We start from the raw sequence: 18435 nt of genomic DNA, 5'->3' as shown, positions 1-18435 counted from the left end.
GCAATAACCGAAACAACTTTCAGGAATGAAAGCTACTTTTGTATCAATACTAAGTTCATTTTATATAAATTGTCCTGAAGTATAACATCTCAACAATAAAGCCTTAGGGTCCGTTTGGATACCGCTGAAAATTGAAAACTAAAAACATTGTAGCAAAATAATTTTTAAATGTGTGAATAATACCGTGGGACCCATTTTTAATGAAAGTTTTGCTAAAAAAGAGGTTTGTAGGTCCCGTGAATAGTGCATGAGACTCACTGGTATTACACGGACGCGAAAGATAAGAGGTTCTTCTGTAATTCTTCTTCTTCTTTTTCAACTCCTCTGAACTCTGAAGTCTTAGGGTCCGTTTGGATACAGCTGAAAATTGAAAAACACTGTAACAAAATAATTTTTAAATGTGTGAATAGTACCGTGAGATCTATTTTTAATGAAAAAGTTGCTAAAAAGTAAAATTTGTGTGTCTATAAACAGTGCACGGTGTGCACTGATTTGCTGAGAAAGAGTGAGAAAAGTCAAACTTTGCAGCTACTGTTCATGAACAGTGTATGAACAGTAACTGTAAGTCTCACAAATGGGTGCAAAAAAAAAAAAAAAAAAGGCCAGGTGCAGACGCTGGGTTTTTCAGCCAATCCAAATGTAACCTTAATCTAATTCAACCAATACGCCCCTTGAAAAAGTCCTTCAAATAAGAATATACATTATAAAGTTAATATATGCATATAAAACCAAATAAATGGTAAGTGTTCAGTGATAAGGTAAATACACCAATTAGATTTTTTGATCTACAGACTAAAGCTTGTTCACAGAAAAATCGTAAGTTTGAAACCGAACCTCTATGTCTCAAACAAATAAATTCTCTTGAACACAAAATTTTCTATTACATAATAAAATATATGTGACACACATATCAAAAAAAAGTTTACACAAACACTTTGCCCGCCAATTAAATTCTGCCACCCATAGTTGTGTAATGTTGTAATTCTGAAGCTGCCTCCAACTAAAGCCATTACTGACTTACGGCCACATCACACCACTCCATAGCCCCACAAAGGCACAAATCACTTTCAAGTTTCAACCTCCAACTACAAATAATTTTAACTTTAGCAACCTTTAATAAAGGGTAATTTTTTGTGTTGGAGCTGTTAAAATAGCTTTTTAACAATTTTAATAGCTCTGTTGTGTGAATGCTCTAATAATTATAATTACGGCATTGGAACCATAAGGCATGGATTTACAACAAGTTTTGTTTTTTGAAGCATGCAACAACATTAATAATTTGGGATTTTTGTTTGACAGCTTTAGTTTTTAATTTTGGGTTTTGGATTTTAATTTTTTACCAGTTGTTAACCCGCCCGAGTCATACACGGGAAAATTCAAAAAGAAAAAAAAAAAAAAAAATCTTAGCCAATAACTTATTTCTTAAAGTAATGGCATCCGTTAATTTTTTCTTTTTTAAAAATAGAATTAAAATAAAGACTTAAATGATATTCAAAAAAAAAAATAAATAAAGACTTAAATGCAAAAGCTTAATTTGACGTACGTGGATAAGATATAAGAAGCCAAAACAGTGTTGAGAGAGAGAGAGAGGGAAATGGCAATTTCAGTCTCATCACCTTTGATTCTGCGGCAGAGACTCCAGGTCCACGGGCCTCGGTGCTCCTCAGCCACACCGGATAACAATCACTCTCACTCCAAAACCAAAACCAAAACTAAAACCCCGCAGGTATTGAAACTCGTGGTCAGTGGAGTCACTGAGCTTTTGAGACTCTTCTCTTCCTCCAACGATTCCAGCTCAAGGTGTGTACACCAAAGCTTTCAATTTTCATCCTCATGTGATGGGTCTTTTCCATTTTTGGTCCTTGTACATTGTACTTCAATTATGCATGTGAATGTCATATTTGACAGTCCCTTACTTAACTTTTGAATTATCTAATAAGCTGTTTCACTCTATAGCTTGCAAAATAGATCACAAGATTCACAACATTGTATTTCAGGGTGAAAAGTTCTTACCTTTTGCTCTATGGAAACAACTTAACTGTTGATATGGCTATGTGTAACATGGTATGTTCCATTTTAGCCAAAAACTGTAATGGAAAGTGTCTCTGAACAATTGATTAATGATATATGAGCTGTAATTTGATTGCGGTGCACCCTTGGCCTGATGTTCACTCTACAAGTACAAAAGTTATTGTGAGGTTACGGGGAGCAAATACTGGAGTTAAAGTTTCTAGAAGGGAGCTTCACATATATACACTTAGATTAGACTAGGGTAAAATTTCTATCTTGTATAAAAAAAAAAACTGTAATTTGACTGCAATAATTAGTTATTTAGTGGAGTTGTTCTAAATTCTAATTGCATTTTTACTTCTACAATCTACTGACAATTCGCAAAGGATGTGTGTATGTGTGTGTGTCTGTGTTTGCTAATTTGATATTTTCCAGATTGGAAAGAGAAAGAGATGAAAAGAGAGAAGAGATTGAAGTTTCGGGCATTGATGATGTTGTACTGATCCTCAATTCTGATTATGAGAATGCCTACTTTGTAACAGGTACCTTCTTACACTCCAAAATTTTTTGTGTGTTAATGGGCGGGTTAAAAAACGAAATTATAAATTAGTTAAAGGAATTGATTTGAAAAAGGGAAATGGGCCCTAGAGAACTAACTTGAAAAGAAGGTGAGGCAATTCCAAGAGTTGTATTCAGCTTAAATGGTACTAATCACTAATGCTCCCCAATAAGATGTCTTAGTGATCTTATAGATCTGTCCACCTTAAGTGTATAATCTTGACAAATGGTAAGTTCTCTGTATGGCATCTGCTCACAGGTGTCTTTGAACTGTTTTAAAGAGCTCTATATTTTCTTTGTGAACTGAATTCACTCGAATTAAAATCAGTTAACTATTAGGCATTTTTCTTGCAATGTGCAGTAATATTATCTTTTCATCTGAAATAGGGGTTTTCACTTCTGCAATTTATGCTGAAGATTGTATCTTCGAAGATCCAACTATCAGATTTCGAGGTAAGAAGAATAATGTTGTATTTTTTTCTAATTAGAATGTTTCCACAATTTTTGTTGTGATTGGTTGTTTGATATGTCTGAGTTTCAGTTTATTAAGATTCTATAAGAATGGAATAACACCAAAAAAAACAAACATCTCTAATTATGAATTTAGTCAGAATTGTTATCTTACTTGCCTTTTGTTAATCATGCTCGACTTTTGACTTACATCTTCTAAATTTGAAGCAAAATTTGTCCTGTTGAATCTGATAGATATATTTAAATTTTGTCCAAGTTGTGTATCTAGGTGATTGACCTATTTTAAGGTAACACTATCACATCACTCTTTGTATTCTGTGTACAGGTGAAAATTCTACTTAGATCCTTGCATCTAGTATCTAACCAGATTTTGTGACATACCCAAATAATACCAGATGCCTGAAATTTCTCTCTCTCTCTCTCTCTCTCTCTCTCTCCTGTTTCTGAGAGTGACTAAAAATTGCCACTGTGTGCAAAAGTGCAAATATTTATGGGAAGGATAAACTAATATCTCTGCTCATCACCTTCAGGTAAGGAGTTGTATTCACGCAACTTGAAATTGCTTGTTCCTTTCTTTGACTGTCCATCAATTGGATTACAAAAGCTTGAGAAGGTAGTCATTCTCTATGTGAAAATTGATTTTATTTATAATAATGGAATGGTTGGATATCTACACATTAACGGAGTGAGAGGCTAAGATTATGAAATCCAACGGAAAAATGAAAACATGAGTTATTTCCATATTTAGCTTAACATTGTTCTTAAGAATATGTGAAACAAAGAAATTGAGAGTTTGTCTCCATTTTACAAATCTGCCTTTTTTATACTGTTTTGCATGGAGTTCTGTATAGATTCTGGATGCCTTCTGTGATGCCAAGTTGAGTCATATAGTTTCACTTAGAAGTATATGAATAAATGGAAGATCAAAGGCTGTCTATTTTTTTTTGGGTGTTGGGTGATGGCAGACTTTTGTTTACAGAATTTTCTTTTGGGTTATTTTGAAGGAAATGGTAAACTGCAATTTCTAGAAAAAGAGATGTACAGTTTCTGCAAATCCAGCTTTCATATACCTAGAAGTCAACTATAAGAAATCAGTTGAGTTTGTATTTTATCTGGTTCTATTTAAATTTTTTATGCTGCATAATAATGAGTTATATCCCATTTGAACCCCCATTAGTTCATTTAAGGTCAGCTCCAGATCTACCATATGGAAACCCTATGGATTTCCAGATCTTCAAGGATTTTGTAAGACACATTATTCTGCTTGTTGCCTTTTGTTCTTTTATAATGACTTTGTAAAGTTGTCTATTTTAGAATTTAAAGCATACGGAGCATGGGCTCTTTACTCTTGTACAACACTATTCACATAATTTATTATCAAATCAAGACATATATGGAATTCATTATTGTCTGATAATATGACTTCACTGCAGGGTATCAATTCCAAAGCTAATTTTGTGCTTGCAACGTGGAACCTAAGGTGCCTAACTTGGTCAATTGTGTGTGTGTGTTTTGGTGCTAAATAAGCTCAGATATTCTTTGTACTTGCTCTCTTCAGGGAAGGGAGGTGTTTAAGAATTTACTTATTTCTGTTCTTTGTATAAAATAGTAGATTACTTTATATGTTTTTTAAAATAATGAAAATAAATGCTCTTAGAAGCTAATCCCCATCAACTCATAGTTTGTTCTGGATATCATGCAGTAATTTTTCCTATTCTATTCTAATTTTTTGTTAGAGTTGTATGTTATTTGTGATATCATTTTTACTAACCTATTCTACTAATGACAACTCTTTTCACACCTTTTTTCATAATTTGCTAAAATGGCAAAACTGTAATTGGTGAGCAATCACTTTCAAATAGATCCACCACTAGCACTGCTTTTATTGCTTGCCACTGTCACTAGACTTATTCTTTACTCAAGAGGCTTCATGCAATGAAGTGTATTTCTGCTTTATGTGCTTTGCATGCATTACATTATACTGTTCTTTTGGATATCCATGCTAATGCTGAGAGACGTGTGATTAGCTTGCTGACTACTTTATTGACCATGCAGTGTGGTAGGCACCATAGAAAAATATGTAAAATGCAGTTACTAAGTAATATAGTACTGTTTTGCATGGCAAGACCAATGTCTGGAGAAATGTAATTTACCTCAGTGCTTATCGACTATGATGTGTGCCAGGCACACTAAAAAAATATGTAAATCAAAACTATTATTAAGTGCTATCTGTTGCACCATTATATATTTTCCATTTCTACAATGTGATAATGCCATTTCCAAATGAGATGCCTTGCATGAAGGAGGTCATGTGTGGGCTTTTATTTAGTTTTGGGACAAATCAAGATTATTCTACTGCAGATTCGAAACTTAAAATATTTCAAAGGAACTAGTGTAATTGATTCACTATTGGCTTGTTGCCTCCTCACTTCCACAAACAGCTATTATTTTCTTGCACTTTTGAAGTACAAAAATACTTCTCCTTGATTGCGTCAGCCTATTAATATTCTTTTACCACTAGCTGTAGGTCCAGCCTATTTATTGGCTGTTTTTTTTTTTTTTTTTGGCCTGCAGGACTTACCTGAAACTTCCATGGAGGCCCCTCATTTGCATAGATGGGAGTACAATCTACGAATTAGACGACAAGTTTAAAGTAAGAAATAAAAACTGTTTCTATTAAAGCAATGTGCATGTCTTAACTTCTGGTGCGTAGGCCAAAATTGCTGCTAATTACAGGTAGTTTGTTCTTTTCATTCAACAGATTATTAGGCATGCTGAGAGTTGGAATGTTTCTGCGCTTGAAGCAATTGGCCAGATATTCACCCCTAGATTTGGAAGGCCAAATGATTGAATTTTCAAGTCTCAATGAAGAACCCAAATATTCTTACAATATTATCCTCTGTACCAGCAGTTGATTCAAATTTTCCTGGTTACACAGGACCTCATCATGTTTTGGTACTAACGATACAAAATCTGGAAAAAATTAGCATGACTACAGGTTTAAGTTCAAAGTGTGAGTGTATGGTACTAATTTGAGAATGCTAGTACTTTAATCTGTGATTATTATGATTATCAAGAGTTTTGGTGAGTTGAGTTATGGATTGTGCTTTGTTTAAGATCGTCAGAGAGATAAATGAGGGGGAAATTTTAGTGGTAGGAACCAGGATTGGAATTCCTTATCTATTGAAAACCATGTATACAGTATTCCCCTGGAGACCACTTACACTTATGAACTCAAACTGTGATCTCTACTTTATCTTTAATTCAAAGTGGACGCCCATTACTCCAAGGCTTAAGGCACTCATTACCCTTCAGGCCAGGTCTATATATATAAAAGTTTCTCCATTTATCATTTCAAAGGTACGCTTCTGCACTTTATATACCTGTAATTATATAGGAACAAAAACATCATTTACATGTGCATGTATAAAAAAGCTGTAAAGTTGTAATGAGAGCCTCACATGGCCTGTTGGAGGTTCAATTTCAGCCACTGTGAGGGTAGACTTTAAGTTCTTACTAGTCTTATATGAGCACTTCTCAACATGAAGGCCCTGGTGATGAGTGGATAGAGAGGTGACTTTGAGAGAGTGATAGCCCAAGTGATTCCATCTTTGAAAGTAGTGTGTGCTAAGGTCTTATAGAGCCGGGCTGACACAATGATGGGGCTCAGAAGTGGACACTGGACACCATGCATTTAAAGCATTCTTTTAGAACTAAGAAGTATGAATACCTCAAAATCCTCGGCGTGTTTGTGTTGGACATGCCAAGAACATTTTTGCATTTGTATCCTTATATGTTGGGAGAAATTAAAAAAAAAATTTATTTGAAATAGAATTCCTTTAATTTTAAATATATTTTTAAAGATTTTGATAGTTATTTATTTTAAAAACTTACAAACATAAAAATTATATTATGGAATCACAAAAGAATAAGTTATATATAGCATTTAATTTAAAGGGGAAGATAGAGGTAATAAGATACGATGCAACATTTCAACCATGGAGAGGTGAGAAATCTAGATTCTAGAGGGCTAAAGGAATGGAGATGGAGACACATCAAAGCTTAAAAATTAATCAAGAGTGTCGAGTTTAAGGATTTGCATGACACCCAAGTCAAATATGGTCCGAATGAAACCTGTTGTCAATTGAAGTTGTGTTCAGAGGCGACCGTATATGACAGGATCGATTCATGTCGATAGGTTTTGGTCGGGTCTAGGTTGGCATTCTCACCCCTAGTAGTAACATGAAGGGTAAAAAGAAAATTTTCATAGTGATTGTGTTGCATTTAAATTCTTAAATGGGTGCAAAATGGGTTGTTGGTCAAGTTGAGTAATAAAATATATATATATATATATATATATATATATATATATATATTTGATGGGAAATACTAAAAACTTTATTAAACCAAAGAAGAGTAAGTTACATCTTGAATCAGAGCTTGGTTAAGGAAACAACGCTCCTCTTCTAACCAAACTGAAAAATCATCTATGCCAGAAGCATATTTAGGTAATAAATGAGCTGGCCTATTGCCTTGCCTACGGACACGTGAAAAAACAATCTGTCTAAACTCTTGAGAAACCAACAAAGAGCTAGAAATAAAAGCAGCCACAGATGATGGTGGCGGAGAGACTTCCTTTAGAGCATTGATCACCAAAAAAGAGTCACCTTCAAGAATAAAATCTACTAAGACCTTTATCAAATTGCAGCCTAACCTCCGTTGCTTTCGCCTTGATTTCTACTGCATTGAGAGGGGCTGAAATCTTCTTGCTAAGGGCCCCAATAACATTACCTTCCTCGTCCCGAATCAAAGCTCCCACAACTGCAACTTTTTGATCAGCAAATACAGCCCCGACAATGTTGATTTTGAACATTCCTCTCAGTGGTGGCTTCCAAAACTCAGGCTGGACTTCCCTTCGCTACATCGGCTCGGCAACACATTCTCGATATTCAACCAGATACTCTAAAGCATTAGACCCGATCCTTGTAGTACTTTTCCTCGCACCTCCATTCCACAGTTCATTCCTGTTCGTCCAAAGAGACCACGCCACCATGGTTACTTTTTCGATCAACTCCGAATCCCATTCAGCTTCGACCACACTGTACCAGACCATATCCATGAAAGAAGTGAAACGTATGGATGGCTAAATACTGAACAACTTTAAGCTATCCCAAACCTCACGTGCTCGGTTACAATCCCAAAATAGATGGCTAGAACTCTCTAGGCCTGAATTGCACAGCTTGCAGCATCCTTCAGTCAAGACTTTCCTACGCACTAAATTTTCTTTGGTGGGAAGTGTGTCTCGGCAAGCTCACCATGCAAAATGGCAAACCTTGTAAGGGATGTTAAGCTGCCATATTTGTTTCCAAAACCTCCTCATCCTACTGTCATCAGAAGCAGCCCCAGCTAAGCCTTCAGAGACAAGCTCCACAGCCACTCTGTATGCTCTTTTAACACTGAACTTACCATTATTTGTAGGAGCCTAGACCTGCCTGTCCTAGGGAAGCTTAGAGCTCAGTGCGATACTACAAATATCGTCAACTTCATGTGGGAGAAAAATGCTTTGAATCAGGTCGATTTTCCATGTACCAAGAGTTGGCTCAATTAATTCACACACCCGAGCCTCCAAAGGAAGACCAGCCGGAGGAGATATAATCTTGTATGTTGAGGGATTAAGGGTCCATTTATCCATCCATATCCGAATGCTTTGACCATTGCCTACCTATCATCTCATTCCTTTTTTGATAATATTCTGCCTTGCCATGATACTTTGCCACGCATATGATGGATTTGCACCCAAACTAGCTTGTAGAAAGTCACTCCTAGGGAAATACTTCGCCTTAAAAACTCGATAGAGCAGTGAGTCACCACCCAGTTGTAATCTCCATCCCTGTTTAGCTAATAAAGCAAGATTAAATTGTTTTAGCTGTTTAAATCCCAACCCCCCTTGAGCTTTAGGAGTACAGAGTTTATCCCAATTAATCCAAGCCATCTTCCTTTCGTCTCTTTGTTGTCCCCACCAAAAGTTCCTCATAAGGCTAGTCATCTCATCACAAAGTTTATTCGGAATCTTGAAACAACTCATGGCATATGTAGGAATTGTCTAGGCCACTACTTTGATCAGAATCTTCTTACCTGCTTTTGAGAGTAATTTTTCCTTCCATCCCGCCAGCTTCTTTGCCACCTTTTCTTTGATTCCCTTGAAAGAGTTCTTCCTATTCTTCCCCACAAGAGATGGTAGGCCCAAATACTTTTCATGTTGTTTAATAACTTGTGCCCCAAATTTGGTCTTGGTCTCTTCTTGAATGTCTGTGGCTGTATTACTACTGAAATAGAGCGACGTCTTTGCTTTGTTTAATTGTTGCCCTGATGCATCTTCATAGAATTTTTAGAATTCTATATTTGTTCTCTTCTTGAATGTCTGTGGCTATATTACTACTGAAATAGAGCGACGTCTTCGCCTTCTTTAATTGTTGCCCTGATGCATCTTCATAGAATTTTTAGAATTCTATATTTGTTCTACTAATATGATAGGCTCGAATATATATATATATATATATATATATATTTTTTTTTTTTTTTGAGAATCATGATAGCCTCGAATTGATATTATTATGACAAGTTAATTTAATCGAACTTGAATAAATGACCTTAGGGTAGTTTAGGTATATTTTTCAATTTAATATATGATTATTTTTACTACTTATATGATATCGTATAAAAGTGCTTGTTACATATCATTCCTTGATGACTCTGCATACACATCATTCCTTAAGGATACGTTCTTTCATGTCTTTTATGCATTAAACAAGATTTTTTTTCTTCTAAAATTTATCACCTACTTATTTTAATGGCAATCATATTCCTCCACTTCTTCTTTTACTTTATTTTACTTTATTTTTTGTTTTGGTCTAAGCCTATCGGTCTACGGTAGGTCTTTTTATTTTTTATTTATTTATTTTTTTTGGAGTACGTCTACGGTAGTTACCAGCATGTTTTGGTTTCAAATTCTATTGGGCGATGATAAAAGTGTTGGTGGAGAAGCTAGAGTTTATACTTTATATATATATGGAGATTCTGAATGGTTAAGGAATAAAATTTACCAAACCTTCACAATTAATTTTGTGCATTTTATTTCCATCATTGATTCCTGCTCATTCTGCTCAATGTCACATTTTTAATATGGATCAACCTTGAACGCACCTCGTAAATAGTAACTCGAGACATCCTGCATTAAGATATTATGAAAGTTGAAGCATTGAGAGTGTCAGGGAGGAACACATGGCACTATTTATATGATCCATCCCCCTAAATCAAATCAAGTATCTAAAATATACAATTCAATTTGATTTCTTACATGACACTTTAATTTCTAACAAAATAGTTTTAGCCTTTTATACTTGTTAAATTGTGGATTCATTTAGAATTTGAATTTTTCATAGTAGCTCTTCACAAATTCATTACACCCTTTCAAGTTTAATACTTTTGTTGAAAATCACACAGATTATTGTTGATGCCTATTTTTGCGAATCCATTTCCAAAAGCCCATGAGGAAGAAAGCCCAATAAAAATCAAAGCCCAAAGGCCTACCAAAAAAAGAATACAGATCTGCAGCAGATCTACAGCAAAATGCAAATTTGCAGCAAATTACAAATCTGCAGCAGAATACAGATCTACCACAGAATACAGTTCTTTGGCAGAATGGCTTTGGCAGATAAAGACAAATTGGGCCCAAGACCCTTTTGATCTAGTTAACATTATTTGGCCCACAAAGACCCAAATCCTTTTGTATAAAAAGATAGGTGTGAAAGCTAATATGAAGAAGCACGATGAAAAGAAACATGGAACGAAAGGAAGTGTCAGTAGCAGGAATCACGTGAAGGAAATAAAAGTCAAATCAAAGGAAAATGACAAACGTAGCAGGAAATGCATGAAGAAATAAGACAGAGACACACAACAAAACAAAACAAAACAAAACTGCTACGGCAAAAACAGTGTGGGAATGAAAGAAGACAAAAATAGAAGACAATGGAGCAAGTACAGAAAGGCCGGAGCACCACTAACTTGTACCCAGCCAATACAAGGGAGGTGGGCCCATGGTTAAGGGGATTCAGAGGGTGTGGTTTGGTGGTGGGGGGAAAATGGGGTCTATATTTGGTTTTCTACCATGACTTCTTTTGGGAATATACCTTGCTGGGATAGTATCTTACCCAAAAGAAGTAATAGATGGTTGGGACCATTTGATGCATGCCATAGAGTTAGGTAGTGAGGTAGCCCAATTCTGATCCATTTGAACCTAGAGGTAGAGGTATACAGCAGGAACAAACAAAATGAAATTTTGTCGTGAAATGAGTAATGGTGCAGCTGATGTATTCTGAGTAATGGTAGTGGTCGGGGCAACCAATGGGTTGGTGGACAGTCCTAAAAGGATGCCCACAACAAACCAAAAACATTTGGTGAAGCCCTAGGGGTAAAAGGGAGAAATCTCATTGAATCAGTTCACTATAAAAGGAAGAGGTAACCATAGCAGAAGGGGGAGACCTAATTGGGGGGGGGGGGGGGGAAGCACCTAAGAGAGGCACTTAGAAAGAGAGAGTCACCTAGAGAGAGGGACCCAAGAAAAAAAAAGACCAAAGGGGGGAACAATCCACGGTAGGAGAGTAGTAAGCAACTAAGAGTAAAAAGAACGAAGAGAAAGAAAGAAAGAAAGTGGTAAAAAGAAGAGAGAAAATATGGCAGGAATAGGGGCATGCATCAATAGACCATCTTTTCCCTCCCTCTTAGTAAACTCACTCTTTGATATCCCCAAAAGTAATAGCTAGTAGCCATTTAGGCCTATTCTTCAAAATGCACAACTTTGATGGCAATAGCCAATGACAAGGTTGTTCAAGTTAGGGTTTGGGTTCTTTCTTGGTTTACTTATCCTATAGGAAGATTCAATACTTGATTTCGATTGCAAATATATTTGATTTCTCTCATTATAAATTATATCTATTGTATTTAATCATTCTGCTGTAGCACGTTTTTATCACGTTTGTTGCATTAGTTGTCCTGCTGTGGTATCTTTACTTATTGTACTAGTTCTTCTACTGTAGCGCCTTTTCATTATATTTACCGTGTTAGCTATTATACTAACTAAACCTTTTCTGCCGAAACTTTCTTCTTTATCTGTTATTACGTGTTTTACTATTGACACAAACTAATCATTAACCTACCATAAGTATATATATACATATATCTTGTTTCTCATTTTCTGCAAAATATATTTTATAGATGTATATGTGAATACGTATAAGTATATTTACCAATATGTGTATGTATATATTTGAGAATATGCTAACCCATGTAAGCTAACATTTGCTTGATTGGTATTTTATTTGGGTTTTAGATTTGTTTATGTGCAGGAAGTAGAAAAGTATTTCTGTAGTAAAAAATGAAGAGTAGTCATTCACATTGCAAAAGGCTTTACTGCATGGCAGAAGGCTTTAATGCACAACAGACAGCTTTAATGCATAGCAGACAGCTTTACTGCATAGCAGAAGGCTTTAATGCACAGCAGAAAGCTTTACTGCATCACAGAAAGCTTTACTACACAACAGATGGTTTTATTGCACAGCAGGAAGTTTTATCGCATAGTAGAAAAGTCAGTTTTGCAGCAGAAACTGGAGAAAAGTTCCTTCTGCGGTAGAAACACAGGATAAGCCCACTTTGTAGCGTCTTCCCTTGGACTTGGACTCCACGTTTGCATACAAACTAGCAGCGGCAAAATGGTACTTTGAAGTCCATTCTGCAAAGCACTAGGCCCGACTTCCTTCTTAGAAAAAGAAACGTAAAAGAACCCTCTACAATTATATACTAACTTCTTAGGAAGCTCTTAACAATAACCAAAAGATATCACTTCAATATATAATATCGAAGTGGTATAATATCATATATAGTTATACTAAGTAACTTGATATTGTCCACACAAACACACACATATATAAAAGATGAGTTCAAGTTATACGTGATGTAACTTTAAGTTATGTTACATTATCAAATATTTTTTTTATTAGGTGCAAATTTTAACAAATCTGCCATTGAATTATATATATATATTTTTTCTCATACTCTACATGCTTGCAAAATTTCAAAATGATTTGAAATCAATAACTATGTCGTCAATTAAATGTTTAAATTTCAAGTTTTTGTACTTAAAATTATGCATCAAAGATGGATTTTTAGATCGAATAGTAACCAACATCCAATTAATACAAAACTTAGCATGCATGATAAGAACACAGACAACATGTAATATAACAATGGGATTTATGAAAAATTAATTCAATAAAAAGTTACTATGCTTGAAGATGGTAAAATATAGAGCCTGATGGGCCTACCTTAATGGGCCTGACGGATCGGAACTGGTGGGCCTGTATAAAGATGATTCCCTGCACTTTGAAGGCCCATTACTGACAGACGTAGAAAGGGCCCATGATCCGAGGTCCATATCGCCTAGAAAAGCCTTAAGAGCCAAAAATGGAAATCCTTGCTCACCACTCTCAGAGGAATTTGTATTAGAGTCCCACATGGAAAAGATTTGGAAACCAAGAAGAAAAGTCAACCCTTTGCCACTATAAAAGGCCTGCCACCCTCAGAAATCGAGGTACGCTTTAATTGACCCTCTCTAACGCTCTAAGTAAAAAGAAGAATTCTAACTTGACCGTCGGAGAGCTTTTGGCCGGCACCACACCGGTGCTCTCTGAAGGACTTCTCTCGATTGCTTCTGTCGTGCAGGTTCGCATCGAGTCGCGAGTACGGTGTGACCCACTGGTGACAACTTTCGACGTCATCAGTTGGCGCCGTCTGTGGGAACAACGATCGTCATAACACGTTATCGCTTCTTAGACAAAAGAGTTACATGGTACTCATACGCTCGATGGCAACCACTAACGACGCTCAAGAAGAGGAAGCCCCTACGACTGCCCTTGAGAGACAGGTCAGGACGCTCGCCGCAGCCGTGGAGCGCCTCACCAAACAAAACCACGACCTAGAAGAGCAGCTAAACCAAAAGAGTGCGGCGGTCAATAACCAAGGAGCGGATCAAGAAGGAACCAGCGCTGAAAGGAGGAATCATGACGGACCACAGGAGAGTAACGCCCCGAGCAAACAAGTGCGGCGGGACGCCAGCATCCCTTCAGTGACGGATACAGCTCCACAACCCATCATCGCGGAGATGCAGGCGATGAAGGAACAGATGGAAGTACTGATGAACGCTCTCAAGGGGCGAGTGTCCAATGATCTTGACGACCTTGTCAACCGGACTGACTCGCCATTTACGGCAACCGTCAATTCCTTCCCCCTGCCAAGTAAATTCCGCATGCCAAGTATGGATAGTTATGACGGAATCAAGGACCCTCTCGATCACCTAGAGACCTTCAAGACCCTGATGCACCTTCAAGGAGTGGCAGACACAATTATGTGCAGGGCGTTCCCTACAACCCTAAAGGGCGCAGCAAGGATTTGGTTCAGCCGGCTAACACCAAACTCCATCGGCACCTTCAAGGAGCTGAGCGCTCAATTCACTACGCACTTCATCGGAGGACATCGGTATAAGAAATCCACGGCTTGTTTAATGAATATCAAGCAGAGAGAGGAGGAGACGTTACGGGCCTACATATCACGCTTCAATAAAGAAGCGCTCTCGATCGACGAAGCCGATGACAAGATACTAGTGGCAGCGTTCACAAACGGACTGAAGGGGGGTAAGTTTTTGTTCTCCCTATACAAAAACGACCCAAAGACCATGTCGGAGGTGCTTTACAGGGCCACCAAGTATATGAACGCTGAAGACGCACTATTAGCCCGAGAAGATAGACCCAAGAAAAGAGACAGACAAGAGGATCCCCGACAGGACCAGGGGCGGAAGAAAGGAAGAATGGGAGATCGGAGGGAGGAGAGACGTCCAAAACCCATGGGCGCAAGGTTCACAAGTTTCACCCCGTTGACCGCTCCGATAGACCAAGTCCTAATGCAGATTAAGGACGAAGGATCCCTGACGTTTCCGGGAAAGCTGAAGGGTGATCCCAACAAAAGGTCCAGAGACAAATATTGCCGCTTCCATCGTGACCATGGTCACGACACGGCCGATTGCTACGACTTGAAGCAACAAATCGAAGCCCTTATTCGACAAGGGAAACTGAAGAAGTTCGTCAGCAAGGAGAGAACGGATCAACCCCCACAAGAACAACACCTCCGCCGAGAAAACGAGTGACCAAGACCCCCATTAGGGGACATAAGGATGATAATTGGAGGAACAGCCGCGGCCGGATCGTCGAAAAAGGCTCGCAAAACATACCTTCGGATGGTACAGAATGTCCAGTTGGCGGGTACAGTGCCAAAGATGGCAAGAAGGGAACGCCCCATTATCAGGTTCTCGGAAGAGGATGCAAGACGCCTACACCATCCACACGACGATGCCCTCGTCGTCACCTTGCGGGCAGGCGACTACAATATCCACCGAGTGTTGGTCGACAACGGTAGTTCGGCCGACATCTTGTATTATCCGGCGTTCCAATAAATGAGGATTGACAGGGAGCAGCTAATACCGACAAACGCCCCGCTCGTTGGTTTCGGAGGGAGTAGAATATTCCCTTTGGGCGCAGTCACGTTATCGGTGACAGTAGGAGATTACCCCCAACAAATCACCAAGGACGTAACATTCTTGGTGGTCGATTGCTCGTCAGCCTACAATGCTATTATTGGACGACCCACGCTCAACTCGTGGAAGGCGGCAACATCAACTTACCACCTGATGATCAAGTTCCCAACGGAGTATGGGGTAGGAGAGCTACGCGGAAGTCAAATTGCCGCACGAGAATGCTACGTAGCTATGATGGAGGTGGAAGACCAGATCCAGGCCTTGAACATAGAAGAACACCGAACGACGGCAGAACCTACAGAGAAGCTAGAGGAGATAACTCTCGACAGCTCCAATCCAGATCGAACCACCAAGATCGGAACGCTTGCCAAACCCGCAATCCGTCAAGAGCTCGTAGCTTTCTTGAGGAGCAATAAGGATGTGTTCGCCTGGAGCCATGACGATATGCCAGGAATCGATCCCTCGGTCATAGTACATAAGTTGAATGTGTTGCCCTCGTTTCCACCCGTCCGACAAAAGAAGAGAGTGTTCGCCCCGGAACGAGACCAAGCAATAGCGGAAGAGGTCCGCAAACTCCAAGAGGCAAGCTTCATTAGGGAAGTCTACTACCCCGATTGGCTGGCGAATGTGGTAATGGTGAAGAAAACGAGCGGCAAATGGCGGATGTGCGTGGACTTCACCGATCTTAACAAAGCATGCCCCAAAGATAGCTATCCCCTTCCAAGGGTCGACATCCTAGTAGACTCGACGGCTCAACACCAATTGCTAAGCTTCATGGATGCTTTCTCGGGTTATAACCAGATCCGCATGCACGAGGACGATCAGGAGAAGACTTCGTTTGTAACCAGTCAAGGACTCTTCTGTTACAAAGTAATTCCATTCTGACTGAAGAATGCAGGGGCAACATACCAGAGACTAATGAACAAGATGTTCGCACAGCAAATCGGGAGGAATGTCCAAGTCTATGTCGACGACATGCTGGTGAAGAGCCGGAAGGAGGAAGACCACTTGGAAGATCTTAAGGAAACATTCGGCACACTTCAATCCTATAACATGAAACTCAATCCGGGAAAGTGCGCATTCGGTGTAACGGCAGGCAAATTCCTAGGATTCATGGTATCTCAAAGGGGAATTGAAGCTAACCCGAACAAAATCCAAGCCATAATGGAGATGGCCCCCCCGAGAAACGTGAAGGAAGTACAGAGCCTTAACGGCAAGGTAGCGGCATTGAATAGATTCGTGTCGAGAGTGACGGACAAGTGTTTACCCTTCTTTCGAACATTGAAAAAGTCATTCGAGTGGACGGACGAGTGTCAGCGAGCATTCGAGGAGTTAAAAACCTATCTATCTTCACCACCTCTACTGAGCCCCTCGCAACCAGGTGAAGAACTCTTCCTCTATTTGGCTGTCTCCCCGGTGGCCGTCAGCGCGGCCTTAATCAGAGAAGAGGACAGGGCACAGAAGCCCGTGTACTACGCCAGCCGGGCGCTCCGCGGTGCCGAGGAAAGATACCAACCTATGGAGAAACTCGCTTTTGCGTTGGTCACGGCTGCTCGTAAGCTCAAACCCTACTTTCAAGCCCATACCGTGAACGTAATGACCGACAAGCCCTTGCGAAGGGCACTGAGTAATCCTGAAGCCGCGGGTCGACTGACGTTGTGGGCAATAGAATTGAGTGAGTTTGATATCAAGTACCGTCCACGTGTGGCCATCAAAGGACAAGCTGTAGCCGACTTCATAGCAGAGTTTACGCGTGACGCGGACAAGGGGGCGGAAGAACCCCCCCAGTGGAACATCTACACCGACGGATCATCCAATAAGCGAGTTGGAGGAGCCGGCATAGTATTGCTGTCACCTGAAGGAGACAAGATTGAATGTATGGTCCGTCTCGACTTCCCCATTACCAACAATGAAGCAGAATACGAAGCGGTGGCAGCAGGACTCGACCTAGCCAAAGCCGCCGGAGCTGAAAGTGTGGTCGTGCATTGTGACTCTCAAGTCGTGACCAATCAAGTAAACGGAGATTATGAATGCAAGGGGGAAAGGTTGAAGAGATATCTTGATCAAGTAAGGGCGAGAGTCGACGGGCTAAAAGCAATGTTCGTCCAGATCCCCAAGGGAGAAAATGAGCTCGCCGATCGGCTAGCCAAAGCCGCTTCAACAGAACATATGATGACACCGGGTAATGTACTTTCCTTTGTTCAAATCTTTCCGCTAATAGACCCCGACAACATGCAGGAGATACGCTCCGAAAGAAACTGGACTACGCAGATAACTTCATACTTAAAGGACGGGATATTGCCAGAAGAGAAGGAGGCAGCGAGAAAGCTAAAAGTCCAAGCGGCAAGGTTCGTCTTGATAAAAGACATTCTTTACAAGAGAGGTTTCTCCCGTCCTTATCTAAGATGTCTCGGGGTTGAAGAGGCAGACTACGTAATGAGGGAAGTACACGAAGGAATATGCGGGAATCATTCCAGATCGCGCTCGTTAGTACACAAACTGGTACGAGCTGGGTATTACTGGCCAACCATGCAGAAGGATGCCGAGTCTTACGTTAAAAGCTGCGACAAATGCCAAAGGTTCAGCAATTTCATCGGACGACCAGCTGAGGAGCTAACCCCTATAACGGCTCCATGGCCGTTCGCTCAGTGGGGACTAGATATCATGGGACCTTTCCCAATGGCGGTAAGGCAACTGAAGTTCTTGGTAGTGGGTATCGACTACTTCACAAAATGGGTGGAGGCGGAAGCCTTGGC

The 18435-nt window shown here is 39.4% G+C and overlaps 1 protein-coding gene across 4 annotated transcripts; it reads left to right on the top strand.

The window, feature by feature from the left end:
- The first annotated feature begins 1549 nt into the window (after positions 1-1549).
- Positions 1550-6343, top strand: LOC126717352 (uncharacterized). 4 transcript variants are annotated; one of them, XM_050419011.1, is made up of 7 exons: positions 1550-1800; positions 2455-2552; positions 2956-3021; positions 3570-3652; positions 4473-4519; positions 5614-5692; positions 5801-6343. In XM_050419011.1, the coding sequence occupies exons 1-7, from the start codon at positions 1595-1597 to the stop codon at positions 5888-5890; spliced, it is 669 nt and encodes a 222-aa protein (XP_050274968.1). In that variant the 5' UTR covers positions 1550-1594; the 3' UTR covers positions 5891-6343. The 4 variants fall into 4 exon arrangements, with proteins under 4 accessions (XP_050274968.1, XP_050274969.1, XP_050274970.1 ...); XM_050419012.1 differs by lacking the exon at positions 3570-3652 and adding an exon at positions 4217-4284 and having other exon boundaries at positions 1551-1800; positions 2446-2552; XM_050419013.1 differs by having other exon boundaries at positions 1551-1800; positions 2446-2552; positions 5776-6343.
- Positions 6344-18435: the final 12092 nt, after the last annotated feature.

Source organism: Quercus robur, chromosome 3 (assembly GCF_932294415.1).
Source record: "Quercus robur chromosome 3, dhQueRobu3.1, whole genome shotgun sequence".
Taxonomy (NCBI): Eukaryota; Viridiplantae; Streptophyta; class Magnoliopsida; order Fagales; family Fagaceae; genus Quercus; species Quercus robur.
The sequence above is the reverse complement of the archived record's forward strand: the minus strand, read 5'-3'. Positions and strand labels throughout refer to the sequence as shown.